The sequence below is a fragment of the Pelmatolapia mariae genome, linkage group LG18 (genome assembly GCF_036321145.2).
Source record: "Pelmatolapia mariae isolate MD_Pm_ZW linkage group LG18, Pm_UMD_F_2, whole genome shotgun sequence".
NCBI classification, from domain to species: domain Eukaryota; kingdom Metazoa; phylum Chordata; class Actinopteri; order Cichliformes; family Cichlidae; genus Pelmatolapia; species Pelmatolapia mariae.
The window spans coordinates 22,185,001-22,199,351 of record NC_086243.1 but is presented as its reverse complement, the minus strand read 5'-3'; the positions used below and the strand labels follow the sequence as shown (position 1 = coordinate 22,199,351).

The following is a 14,351-nucleotide window of genomic DNA, read 5'->3' as shown; positions in this document are numbered from 1 at the left end:
CAGGATCTGAAATTTAGAAAGTAAAACAAGAAATTCATTACTTAATTTCAAGAAGCAAATTATTGATTGAATTACAACTACATAAAATACTACTCAGAAAAAAAGCAAGAGACTGACACTACCATGTGCTAACTTTCTATAGAAACAATTATCACCAGGTCTGTTGACCTCCATTGTCTGCCCACTCATATGTTGTGAATAATTTCATTAAAAAAAACTTAAGTGTGTGATTTAACAAAATGTAATTTATAACTATGTTGATATGTATAACTCCACTAGGAAACATGCTGTATTTACAGACCATTTTTACATAATACAGATTACTGACAGCGCATAACAATGGTGTCACGGTGGCTTTCGCCCTCGACTTTTTGGATTTTAAATGTCACAACAGCAGTTAATATAGTTGTTTGCAATAGCCTGAGATAAACAGGCACACTAAATTTCATCCCTTGTAATATTATATTTCATCTTAAGCCCAGGTTTGCTCTATGAGGGGCATACTTCATCTGTTACCAAAATTCTTGCACACGATGTATACCTATACACACCAACTGTCCAGTGGTCTCACGGTTCCCGTGTTACGATGGCAGGGCTTGGCAAGATGAAAGCAGACATATCTAACTTATCCAGGACCCAGTAAAACTAATGTAGCACAGGCGCACGCAAACTACATAACATGTCACATAACACAAACGCAAAATATAACCATGCTCAACATGTAGATACTACACAACACAGTCAAAGAAAAAAGTGGTCTTACCTCTCAAAAACGAAATAGCAGCTCGCCGCCAAAAACGTTTTTAAATTAAATTTGAAGTCTTGCGCACGAGCAGGCCCAAGCCGTGAAACCTTGTTGTTCTTCGCGGTTTTATTAACTGTTTTTGCATTACTGCCACCTTGTGGATATACGAAGTATATCGATCCTAATTAACTTAAATGTTATGCCATCAAGTAACACATTAGTATTCTGTACAGACAATAATAGACACAATTACCTAGACTTGATTAGAAAAACATATTTTAACTTAACAAAAACATATTTTAAGTAAAATGAAAATAAATAATTAATATACACTGAACAATCCACCTCATTCCTTTTTTTGAGTGCACCAGTGTTAAGCCAAGTCTCCGTGACACACATGAAGTCCAGTTTCCAGGAGGTGAATAACTCATTCAGAATAAAAGATTTGTTCACCATCGATCTGGCATTTACCAGCCCAATCCTAGGAGCCGGGGATGAGGTATGAGCCTCAGCAGCATAGGGAGCCCAACACAGCAGCCTCAGATTGCAGAGGTTCGCCCGGCGCACGTTGGGCCGAGGAGGACAGGGGTCACGAAGGAGCGGCGCGTCATCCTGGCAGACCACGGGGATAAGGCAGGAATCCACAGGGTCCAGGAAACGTCGGTGCAAAAAACCTCCAGGAAATAATCTATGTATTCCTTTGACGGTAGTGGGATGGTGCACCAAAGAGAGCTTTAGTTTAAACAGCCGACCACTGCGCCTACCCCGACGCCTTCGCCAGGGAGGTAGCATGACAGCATGGCATAGGCAAGTCGGTATAGATCTAATTGAAAGTCTAAATCCAGACAGTTTTCACTTACTTACGCGTCAAACGCTATTTGTAGATAAAGAATTTCATATGTCAAGTATCTATTTGTACATGTTTATTTTAGTACTCTATTAAAACTGTTTTTATCTTTTTTGAGTGTATTATCAGCCATCTTAATACTCTTGACATTTATACACAATTGTGTTTATTACAACAGAAAAACAGAGATGTTGTTTTGAAACTTGGGAGTAAAAATTACAGCTTGCTAAATATCCTGCTTTTGTCACTACTGGAGCTCAATGGGACATGCTAACTTTAGCCTTGCCACCTCTGATGCAGAGATTCGATGAAACATGTATTGGTTCTACATGGGAACATAAAACTAGCTAAAAGTCTTTTCTTTATCAGAGTATTAACTGTTGAAACCGTTTTTTTGAGCAAGTATTTGCTAACTTCGTTAAACTTACAAGCATCACTGATAAAGAGTTTGTGGGAGTACAAATCACAGCTTGTGGTGATCTGCACTGTTGTTTGAAATCTGAAACTACAAATTCTAAACCCAATAAGGAAGTAATATGCAGATATAAACTGAGAAAGTTTTGTACTGTTTACTGAGAATTTTATGTCCTTCCGCTTTCCTGACAATGTTCCTATTCACAACAGGAAGCTTTTCTGCTGGGCTGTGAGTTAGTTGTAGAGGACACTGGCACTTACATTATTTAGTGTTATAACCTTTTAAATAATTGCACAATTTTGCATTGCAACATAATGTGATGGTCAGCAAAATGAAAGCCAAATTTTTTTCAATTATTACCCAATGCTTGCAGTTATCAGTCACTGCTACGAATCATGTTTGGCTGTGCTTAAATCACAATTTGAGTTCCTGCATCTTTCTAAAACAACTGATGAAGCACTCCGGGATTAATAAAGTATTTCTGATTCTGATGACAAAAACCTATCCTAGCTTCATGTTGATATCTACCCCGATGACGACTTGACAAACTATTCTGTATTTCTATTGTAAGTGTTTTTTGGGGAAAATACTGTACACCACAACTTTATGTTGAGTTAAGATAAGATTACCTTTTGTTAGTCCCACACGTGGGAAATTTGTTAGTGAGTTAGGGACTTAGTGAGTGAGTTTGTATCTATCATGGTTAGAGAGCTCACTTACATTTATTTATAAGTTTTAACTTTTATTTTTACTTTTACTATTTCAACCAAAGAGTTTCAAGGTTATTTATCTACACTGTTTGCTCAGTTGTCCTCAGTTGTGCAAAATTCACAATAACTTTCCCCTCCCTTTTCTTGTGCAACATCACCCATCATGATGAGGCAAGACAGGATGATATAAAGAGTCATGGTCGACAATCATTTGCACCTTATGTTTCAGTCCTGTGCAAGTAGCTCATATGATATATGACATAGGAATGGGAATACTAACAATGAGGATAACTTTTACAGCGTTTGTGCTTCTCATCCAAACATTTTTCTGTTTGGCTTCAAATGGTACAGTAGTCCAACTATTAATTTTAGTTTTTTTACTCTTTTACAGAGCATAATTAATGTCAAACCTGTCTGTACTATATGTAAGATTATGCCCTCTATTTCTCTATAATCCTCTATAACTTATTCTTTGTTTTTTACATCACTAACAGTACTGTTTTTCAATATTTTTTCTCTACAGATTCCCAATTTCAACTAATTAACAGGGGCACTGGTTTTTGTTTGGTAAAATTAAATAACTTCTGTTTTTCCATGCGCTGGACATCTGGGGATCGACTTTTGGTTCAGTATAAGAACAAGTGCCTGGGTGTTCAGGGGAAAACTGTGGGCAGTGAAGTAAACCTCTATGACTGTGATGAAACCAGTGAGCTCCAAAAGTGGGAATGCAAGAATGAAACTGTGATCGCTCTCAAAGGCCAAGAACTTTACATTGACCTCACTGCTGATAACTCGGCCGTGCTCTCAAATAAAGTCGGACCCAGTAGTCATCTTACAATTTCTGGGACTTCCAGCGGTGCTTGCACAAGAACATATACAGGTAAGTGAAATGAATAAAAATACATTGTAAAGTGATTCACAATTACTTTTATGGAAATAATAGTAGCGATGAAATAAATGTGTAGATTTTCATATTTAGTTCCAAAATAGTTGTAATGCAAAGATAGTGTGTCAAATGATTACAAGATGTTGATAAATTATAAAAGTATCGCTTTGCTTAAGCTATTCAAGCTATTCTTTGTTCTTTTCTTACACGTTTTCCTTATTTTGGTCCTTCAGAACTTTACACCATTGAAGGAAATGCAGCTGGAAGGCCGTGCATGTTTCCTTTCTACTACAAAAGCAATTGGTACTCGGAGTGCACTGCATTTGACGATGCAGGGAATCGTAAATGGTGTGCGGTTGAAACCAAATATGATCATGAACTCTGGGGTTATTGCCCAACTAACTGTAAGTACACAATAAATTCTAATACAGGTTTTCAGAATAATAATCTACTGTATAAGCAGAACCCGACTTTGACTGTTTTTATGTCACAGCCAAAGAAACCTGGAACAAAGACCCCACAACAGGAGCATCTTATCAGCTCAACACACAGTCAGCGCTGACCTGGGATCAGGCTGACGCCAGCTGCAAACAGCAGAGTGCCTCCCTGCTCAGTATCAGCAATCCTCACGAGCAGGCGTTTATTTCAGGTAAGGTGACAAATCTCCACAGTACATTGAATCTATTGAAAACCAAATGATTCATTTAAGCTGAGAGAGTTTGACAAATAACTAAAACTTGAAACATTAAGGTTGTTGTGGTCTGTAGACTGTAGACACAGCTCCAGCTGATGATTATGTTTTGAGTATTACACTTGGTAACTTTTTGTTTTCTCTGTCTCTTTTCTCTGTTAAACTCTACTGACAGCACTATTAGGGGCAAATAGGGGACAGGAGTACAAGCTCTGGGTTGGACTGATCTTCCAGGATTTAGATTATGTGTGGAAGTGGTCTAATGGGAATCCTTATGCATATCTGAATTGGGACTCAGGTAAGTTTTCTTTCAAGTTTCAGGAGCTTGTGTTACCATTCTGATGATAATTTATATTACTATTGTTAAATTATCTCAGCAGTTCATCTTGATCATGTTTGCCATCTGTTTTCTTTATATAAGAAATGTTATCTGTCAGCAAGTAAAGAATTTTTTTCCCTATTTCTTATAAATTTCTTCCACATGGGTGTGCCAGTCACACTGCTGATATAGCAATAATCAGAGAATTTGCTGTTGGTCAGAAATTTCAACCACCGCTAAATTATTGCGGTGGGCTTGTATGTCACATAGCCTTGTCACTCTTGGGTAGAAATCATAGGCTTCTACGTCATTTCCACTAAAACTAAAATGCTTATACACAATACACACCGTGCTTCTAAATATCTTGAGAATCGTGTGAATGGAAAGTTGCCGAGTCTCATCTCATAAGTGACAAGTATCATTTACCATCACTGTACTTTAGGACATCCAGTTTCTAATCCAGGACATAAGTGTGGAATTATTGATGGCGCTGTTCAGTACTCTTGGCAAAGTTCAAAATGCAACAAGAAACTGGGATACATCTGCTACAGTGAAGGACCTTTGGCTGCACCTACTGAAGGTATAGAAAAAATCCCTTCTCTACCCTTCTCTTTAAACAACTTGATTGAGTCTATTTCTTTCATCTACTTCTTTTGTTCTTCTTATGCTTCATAGCTGCCGAGAGCGGATTCTGTACAGCACCCTGGATCCCCTACAATGGCCACTGCTTTTACCTTTATCGTAATGAAACAAAAAAATGGTCTGATGCTCAGAAAGCTTGCCGTAAAGAAGGAGGAGACCTAGTAAGCATTCGTAATGTGGAGGACCAAAGCTTCATCATCTCTCAACTTGGATATGGTATGACAATAAAAACATTTGTATTCCTTTAACATAATCTTTTCTTGCTGGTAGTTTCCCCACATCTGCCCTTTCTGGTGACTAAATTAAATATTTTTGAAACATGATCTAATATGATTGTGTTGGTATGTTCCTGGATCAAAAAAGAAATGTTTGTCCAGGTTCAACATTGCAAGTTATCAATCACATTGCAGTGCTGTCATAGTGTTGCGATGTGGAAACATCATCACACCACACACCAAATCCTAACCCTAACGCCATCACCCAGACCACGATCACATACTGACACCCAACTCTAATCCTAACCCCTCCCTTTTCTTTTGCAAGTTGCAAAGCTATGACATCATAACAATGTGATTGGTCAGTTGCAATTTTAGTCCTGGAACAATACTGTTATGTTGACCCAGAAACAACACCAACACGAGGATAGCAGAAGTTATTGCTAAAGTTCCAGGAAGTTTTCATCTTGTGTTTAAGTCACAAGAAGTTGTCTCTCCTTAATTGGTGTGTGTGTGTGAATGTGTGCGTGAATGGGTGGATGACTGGATGTGTAAAGCGCTTTGGGGTCCTTAGGGACTAGTAAAGCGCTATACAAATACAGGCCATTTACCATTTACCATTTTAATTCTGCAAATCTCTAAGTTGGGTTGAAAATCACACTCAAAAGTTAAAGACATACCAAACCCAGATATTAATGAACATCTTATAGCTACACACTTATTAAGAATGTGAGCCATCTTTTCCTGGAAAAGGGGTCTACTGCTGTAGTTTCAATGTACAACTGTCCTCCAACTTAAGAAATCCAGTTCTCTGACAACAGGCAATAGTCATTTCTCAGCCAACAGGCAGACTTCCTCTTTATACAGGGTTCATACGCCTTTTTCAGGGTCAAATTCAAGCACTTTTTAAGCACCTTCAAGGTCCCTTTTCGAGCTTTTCCAGCACCCCACCCCCACCCCCCGCCAAAAAAAAAAAAAGAATGCATGTTTCAATTCGCAATACCTCAGTAAGACCATGTGAAAAGACACCTTTGCTCCCCTTTTGTTAAGACATAGAAAAACGCACCACACAAAAATACTGCAAAAGGAAACGGTCCTTTTGCACTATACATAGTGTATAAACTCAAAATGCACATTTCACTTAAAAATTAAGATGTGAAAATGTGAACAAATCAACTTGTTAGATATTCTTCTCCTGTTGAAAAACAAAAAATAAATAAATAAATAAGTCTTTTCATCAGATATTGATGCTTCTTTCCTGTGTGACAAAAAATAGGTGACAGATATGTGTTTGTTGTTTGTTTTTTTTAAGTTAATTCCCAATAAAACTGGTTTATTGCTAACTACATTGCTGTCTGTATTATTGCTGAAGTCCTAAATGATCACCTTTAAAGTGTTTGTGCTAATAACATCATGTACAGTCAGACAGGCATGGAGAACAGCACTGACTGGGAGAGGCTTGAACAGATCACATAGTTCAATTCAACATATAGGACTTTAAGAATGCACAAGCATCTACTTAAAATCTATTGAATTTATCATCTGTGATATTATTATGTACAATTCCAATGTATTTTGTATATCTGCCTTAAATAAACAAGCACCCTTAAAGTATGAAATATTCCTATACAAATACACATATAAATGTGTGTACTGTCTCAGTGGCTGATAGTGCCCCACAGGTCTCAGTGTGAGCTTGAAGCCATTTATAATGTTTAAGTAGTTTAATGTGTAGGTGCTGACGATAAACACATTTTGAATGAAAGCTGGGGAACTTTGGTAGCACAGAAACAAGTGGCTATTCTTTGTGACCATATGGATCGGTCCCTCATATTACCATTATTTCACCCAAAGGCACCAAGTTAATACTTAAAAAAGCTGCAGCAATGCACACAAATATAAACAGTACTTGATGACAACTTTGCTTTTAGCCTTTAACCCTCTGGGGTCCAGGGTATAACTGGCCGTTTTTGACTACTTTTGATTTGGCCTCTATATTTCACCTTTAAAAACTGTTTATCTTGCCACTCTGTTATTTACTCATTTTGACATAATGTGTCAGCACAATTTATCTAAATTCAGACATAATTTAAAATACGAGTAGAAAGTGATATTTTTGACTGTAAAAACCACAAGCATGTTTAAGGAATCATTTTCATAACTTGAAATGCAAATACAAATTGTAAATTTTTAAAAAATATGCACAAGTTTTGCAAACAACAAAGTTATATGGTACTATTTACCTAAAAATGCAGCCAAGGCTCAGACGTTTTTTATATAACCATTTAAAACTATTTACAGAACAATCAGGTGCTCTGCGTCATATAAGAAGACACACAAATTATTTATGCAATTCCAAAAAATAGTTTGTGTCCACTATAACACAGATGAGAACAGCACAGGGATAAATCCTGCAGGTCTGACAGCAGGTGTGTCACCCTGTTTTCCATGTGGGGAAAGCGTTTACACTGCAATTTGCCTTTGGTGGCTTTTTTGCAGCAACTGTGACATTCACTAGTAGAACTGACACACAAAACAAAAACTACACACTAACTACACAAGACAACACACTAACTTGAAACTCCAAACACGGCAAACGTCACAAAACTCTCACGTATCAAAACTCTCTCTCTCTCTTTCGCCGGTCACTCCTAAAACTTCCCCCTCCTCCCAAACGACCAAATTGCACATGTTGCCATATCATTTTTTGATTGGTCGACATGGTACATTTTTCCACCAATAGGGAAGAAGTGTTTTTTCCTTTTCTTTTTTTACTCACAAGCAAAGCGTGTTTGCTATCGCTCTCCATAGAAAACGCGGTTTAGACCGTTTCTTCCCGGAGTAAACGCCACTGTTTTATTCAAAAAACATCGGTTTTACGTGGCCTATCAACACAATTTAAAAACTGGTATATAGCTTGAAGTCCGCACGTTCGACCCAAGTTGAAATGGAGACTCTGGGTCCGTCGACCCCAGAGGGTTAATCAGAAAGCCTTAAGTTGGCTAGTTATGTATCGGCTAATGTTTAAAGCTTTCACTTGAGCAAAGTAACTTATATTACTGCTAAGTAATGTTAGCTAAGTTCACAGCATATTCCATAATAGCGCTGCCATACTGCATCACACTCAGTGCATTTCAATCATTTCTCCAGCGAGTTTGATAGCTAGCAAAATAATAATAATAATAATTATAATTTAAAAAATAGCATGTGTAACGTATGCGTACTGGAAAATTATTTACAAGGACTCACCTATCACGCGACTGGAGAGCGCAAACTCCGCCATTGTCGTTTTCCATCAACACTCATTAAAACATCAACCTACAGGTATGTTAGCGCACTCATCCCCGACTGGCCGAGGGAGGGGCGGGGTCACACGTTGACACAGATGCAAGGCAGCCCAGGCGGGGAAATTTTGCTTTTACATTTTGCGACTCATTTTATTTCTCTATCTGATAAGAAAACTATTCAATCAGATAGTTATTTGTTGTGAATGAAATACAGTTACATTTTCAAGCACTTTTAAGCACCACATCTGAAATTCAAGCACTTTCAAACCTTGAAAAGACAACATTAAGATTCAAGCATTTTCAAGGATTTCAAGCACCCGTACGAACCCTGTTTATAATAATGACCATTTGTCAGTTGTTAGTTTTTGGAATCGACTAATTTTGGCAGGTCATTATGTTTATCTCTTCATAAGCATTCAGTAACTTCCTGTTGTTTTCTGATCCCTGTATTGCTGCACATCTCACATATGATAATGTTTGTTTAGTCCAGCAATTCTGGCAGACAGCAATTAGCAACAGTCTAAAACTTACATGCAAAAGTAACATCTAAAGAGTAGCAAATGTATCAAGAAGATTATATCAAGAAGATTATACAACAAATTAATGTTATTTTCTGTCTGCAGCATCCACTGATGAACTCTGGATTGGACTAAATGACAGGAAGAGAGAGAGGCTGTTTGTCTGGAGTGATCATTCTCCTGTGAGTTACACTAGCTGGGACTCTAGGGAACCAACTGTCACCTCTGAACAAGAAGACTGTGTTCTGATCAGAGGGAAGGTAAGGTGCACAATGTGGGAGTGATTATTGATGATTATGACACATCAGCTTTTTCCTCTAAACCTATGTATCACACCTTACTTCACAACATACAGTAAACACATATTAGCAGTGTTGGGAAGGTTACTTTTAAAATGTATTCCACTACAGATTACAGAATACATGCCCCAAAATGTATTTTGTAACGTATTCTGAATACTTTGGATTACTTAATATATTATCATGCTTTTTACAACTACATGAATGTACTATTGCTGTGTGATTTATTACTATTACTGGAGGTAAAGGGACCTCTGGCTAATACGTCGGGTTCCGTGTCGGGCTCGTAGCCGAAAAATAGTTTTACTTTGTTGTCTGGGTCAACTTTGCTTGCGAGAGACAGAGATAGGCGTTGAAAGGCTGCTCCAACGGAACTTATTGTTTCGGAGGAAAACACGAACACAGTGTACAGTCGAGTCTTGATAGCGTACTTACAACTGGGCTCGTCAATCACTCTTCTTGGCTGCAGTGGTTATTATTATATTTACATGCTTCCAGCTCCCGTTTCTGCTCGATGACAGCTCGTACTTTTCCACTCTCCTTTTTCTCCCTCCTCACCTTCACAGACACATAACGGGTATGGCAGTCCATTCTCCGTGCAGCACGGACTACACTGCCCATGAGGCTACATTCTTTAGGGCTATGCCTGTAGCATTCTGCCTATTAGCTTAGCACAACAACAACAACAAAAAGGCGCTCTCTCACCCAGGAAACACACAGTAGCAGAGAGAGAGCGCGTCACCCTGTAACCATGGCAACTGTAACCCTGCCGGAACAACAGAACATAGCTGTCAAACAAAACCCAAACAGTCCTGACCCGCCACAATATGAAACAGGAAAATACGTGTATTCCATTTATTTCAACAAAGTAACTGTATTCTAAATACCACCTTTTTAAATGGTAACTGTAACGGAATACAGTTACTCATATTTTGTATTTTAAATACGTAATGGCAGTACATGTATTCCGTTACTCCCCAACAATACATATTAGCCAAAGGAAATTTAAAAACCTTTGCTGCACACCTTGACTCTGGGGCCTGTCTTTAAGTCACTTCTATGAAGCCCTTTTTTCCACTATATTCTAACAGTGTGAGAATGCTCCAGTATTGTTTCAACATAATAAACATAAATAAGGAAACCTTCTTGTATGATTGCTAGGAAGGCAAATTAAATCAGTTTCACAGCAAAAAGAAGATTTAGCACTCACTGGCGGCTGCCAGTGCTACTGCTCAGCCTACTAGTAGATGAAACTACGGTATGAATTTGTGAGTCCTGTCCTTGAGCTGGTATTTGGCCATAGCTCAAAGCTCTGAAAGAGGCGTTTTTGAGCCCACATGGGGTTTCCAAAGTAAATGTAAGCAGGTATGTAAAACACTTCCGTAAGCGTTTGAACCAAGCCAACGCTCTGGCTAAACAGCACCTTGCCGTTTCACAGGGAAAGATGAAACGCCATTATAAGGCTTCTGTTAAAAGAACCTTTCAGGTGGGTGACCAGGTTCTTGTGCTCTTGCCTGTTCCAGGCTCAGCCTTGTCTGCTAGGTATAGCGGCCCCTTTAAAGTCTGTGAAAAGAGAGGGGAGACTGACTATGTAATTTGCACTCCCGACCGCAGACGCAAATCACGCGTCTGCCACATAAACATGTTGAAATTATACCATCCTCGGTCAACACCAGAGCCTGCTGGGTTCTGTGCTCCTATTGTAGCCTCAAGCCACCTAGAGGAAGGAGGGGTGGACGAGGTTGATGGTTTAAAACTAAGTTATCCCACCTGTTCTAGACCCCGTCTGTCTAACTCAGAAATGCTGAAAGCGTTGCCGAGTCTGCTCGAGCATCTGTCTTTAGAGCAGCAAGAAGACTTGCAGGGTTTGGACCACCCCGTTTGTTACTTTTCCCGCAAGTTCAATAAAAATCAGTTAAACTACTCCACCATTGAAAAGGAGACCTTGGCTTTGTTGTTGGCTCTTCAGCACTTTCACGTATACCTGGGGTCCAGCATGCTACCTCTTGTTGTGTACACCGACCACAACCCACTCGTGTTCCTTGCTCGCATGTTTAATCATAACCAGCGCCTTGTGCGCTGGGCGCTGTTGTTGCAGGAATATAACTTGAGTATTCACCACAAAAAGGGGTCTGAAAATGTTTTAGCTGATGGTCTGTCTCGGTTGTAAATATGTTTTGCTGTGTTTGTTCTTTGTTTTTTGTTCACTCTAATGTCTGCTTCTGCCCAACATAGTTGGTATTTTAAGGGGAGGGGTGTTACGGCCTCTGGCCTCAGGTGGCCCCGCCTTCCTCCATGGAAATCACAGTGTTCCAGGACTCACGGGGGATTGGCTGGCCCCGGATCTATGCCCGCCTCAACTTCATGCAGATCAGAGTGTGCCAGACCACTCACACCATTGGCTGCTGCAGGAGCCTTGAACACGATGGACCAATGACACGGCTGCCTGCATTTACCGGGGACTACAAAAGGCCAGAGGTCCTTCCCTCAGTGGCTGCTGCTTAGGACTGAACCTGCAGTTTGCCCTTCGTGCCTCCCTCGTCAATCTTTGTTGAACTTGTTCATATTGCTGAACTTTGTCAAACCTTGATGCATGTTTGAACTTAGCCTGATTAGAGCTTTGAGCTGCTAGCTGGCAGTGAGTGGAATATTGTGACGCTGGCTCGCCTTAGTTTACTCTTAGCTTTTATTTTGTGTGCCGCCAGCTTGCCTTAGTTAACCTTTAGCTTTTACTCTTGTCTTTTCTTTTGTCTTTATATAGTAATTGTTTGCCCAGGGGTCTGTTGAACAGCCCTGTCGGTTTTCTGTTCAAAGTTTGAAATTAAAACCTTTCTTTACTCAGTTTCGTGTTCGGGGCGTGTGTATGTTACTCCTCCCCTGACGCCTAGCAGAGGGGGTCGTAACAAGTCCTACGTTACTTCCTGTTTGAATTATCGCATTCACATGATTTTTCAAACAAACAAAACAAATACAATAAAAATAAAAATCCAGCCTGGACATATGAAAGAGTATGAGGCTTTTGTTTTATGATATGCACCATCGCCTGTCTATCTCTTGTTAATTTCAGTTTCCACATAAATTTTGTTCTTTCCATTCTTGCAGAATGGAAACTGGGCTGACCGTGTGTGTGAAGAGAAACATGGCTTTATCTGCATGAAGACAAGTGACTCTGAACCCTCTGGAGATGAAGTGGAGCTGAACGCAGGCTGCAAAACTGTATGTGAACAGTTCCTATATTTTCCAAAGAATGTCTGCATCTGGTTGGTCTGAATGCACACATCCTGTAATCTGTTTGATTTGTAAAGGCTGTTGTATATTTCAAATGGTACGATGTCTAAAGCTACTTTGTGCCTATGGTCCAAGAAATAGCTGGGAAAACAGCATACACATAGGATATGATACCTAATCAAACATTGTATTTAGATGCTGTTTAGAAGAAAAATACAATTTAAAAAAAAAAAAAAAAAGCAGGCAGATTCTCCTGATTAAATTAGCACCTTATTTAGTGATTGCATTTTTAGGAAAAAAATCTCGTGGAGTAAGCAATCTCATACAATACAAAGTATTATCAAACTGTAAATTGTAAATTTTAAATTGTTATTGATCCTTTTACCTTAGTCTTAAAGTGTACTCTTATATTTATTGTTTGTCTTTTGCACTGAATGTAACTGGAGCCTCGTTGTCTCGTCTCTCTATATACTGTACTGTATATACCAGACATGACAATAAAGTTCACTTTGACTTTGAAGTAATCAAAGTGGGCATATGGGGTTTTTCTTCTTGCTGCCACAAAAAGATATGTACACAAAGACAGCATATAACACCAAGCTTAAATAATTTTCCAACTGTTGTTTCTCTGCAATGCAGGGTTGGAAAAGACATGGATCCTACTGCTACTTTGCAGGGACTGCGACAAAGACGTTTCATGAAGCCAATGATGACTGCAAGAGCTCAAAATCTTACTTAGCTGATATTTCAACTGGGTAAAAAAGTTTTTATGATTCCTAAAATTTTTACCATTCAAAAAGGTAATACACAGTGGTGTAAAAAGTGTTTGCCCCCTTCTGAATTCTCATGTTAAATCACAAATTAACTGTGATTAACCACATTTTTTGTAAAGTTGTGTTCAGTTTCACTGATACTGATTACTGGCAGATCTGTTGAATCAAGAAATCACTTACATAGAACTTGTCTGACAAAGTGAAGCAGGCTAAAAGATCTCAAAAAGCAACACATCATGCCACAACCTAAAGAAACACCTGAGAAATAAAGTCACTGACATCTGTCAGTCTGGTAAAGGAAAAGGTTATAAAGCCATTTCTAAAGCTGTTGAACTCCACAGAACCACAGTGAGAGCCATTATTCACAAATGACAAAAACACGGAACAGTGGTGAATCTTCCCAGAAGCCAACCAAAATTACTCCAAAAGCACATCAGTGACTCATCCAGGAGGTTAAAAACGAACCCAGAACAACATTAAAGGACTGCACTCCTCACTCGCCTCAGTTAGGTCAGTGTTCATGATTCAAAAATAAGTAAGAGTTTGGGCAAAAATGGCACCCATGAGAGAGTTCAAGAAGAAAACCACTACTGACCAAAATGAACACAAAGGCTCGTCTTAATGATCCAAAATACTTTGGGAAAATACTAGACTGATGAAACAGAAGCTGAGGTTTTTGGAAGTTTTGATTCCCAGTACATCTGGAAGAAAACTAACAACATTTCAGAAAAGGAACATCATACAAACAGTAACATATGGTGATGGTAACGTAATGA

At 38.9% G+C, this 14,351-nt stretch overlaps 1 protein-coding gene across 1 annotated transcript in view; it reads left to right on the top strand.

The window, feature by feature from the left end:
- Positions 1 to 1,246: 1,246 nt before the first annotated feature.
- The window catches only part of LOC134616143 (macrophage mannose receptor 1-like), a 35,698-nt gene continuing 22,593 nt past the window's right edge, over positions 1,247 to 14,351 (top strand). Inside the window, exons 1-11 of the mRNA XM_065469521.1 lie at positions 1,247 to 1,408; positions 2,217 to 2,235; positions 3,241 to 3,597; positions 3,837 to 4,007; positions 4,097 to 4,252; positions 4,470 to 4,592; positions 5,056 to 5,193; positions 5,289 to 5,471; positions 9,381 to 9,535; positions 12,677 to 12,790; positions 13,442 to 13,557. Of these exons, the coding sequence (XP_065325593.1) occupies positions 1,247 to 1,408; positions 2,217 to 2,235; positions 3,241 to 3,597; positions 3,837 to 4,007; positions 4,097 to 4,252; positions 4,470 to 4,592; positions 5,056 to 5,193; positions 5,289 to 5,471; positions 9,381 to 9,535; positions 12,677 to 12,790; positions 13,442 to 13,557 (1,694 nt within the window). The remainder of the gene's footprint in view (positions 1,409 to 2,216; positions 2,236 to 3,240; positions 3,598 to 3,836; positions 4,008 to 4,096; positions 4,253 to 4,469; positions 4,593 to 5,055; positions 5,194 to 5,288; positions 5,472 to 9,380; positions 9,536 to 12,676; positions 12,791 to 13,441; positions 13,558 to 14,351) is intronic.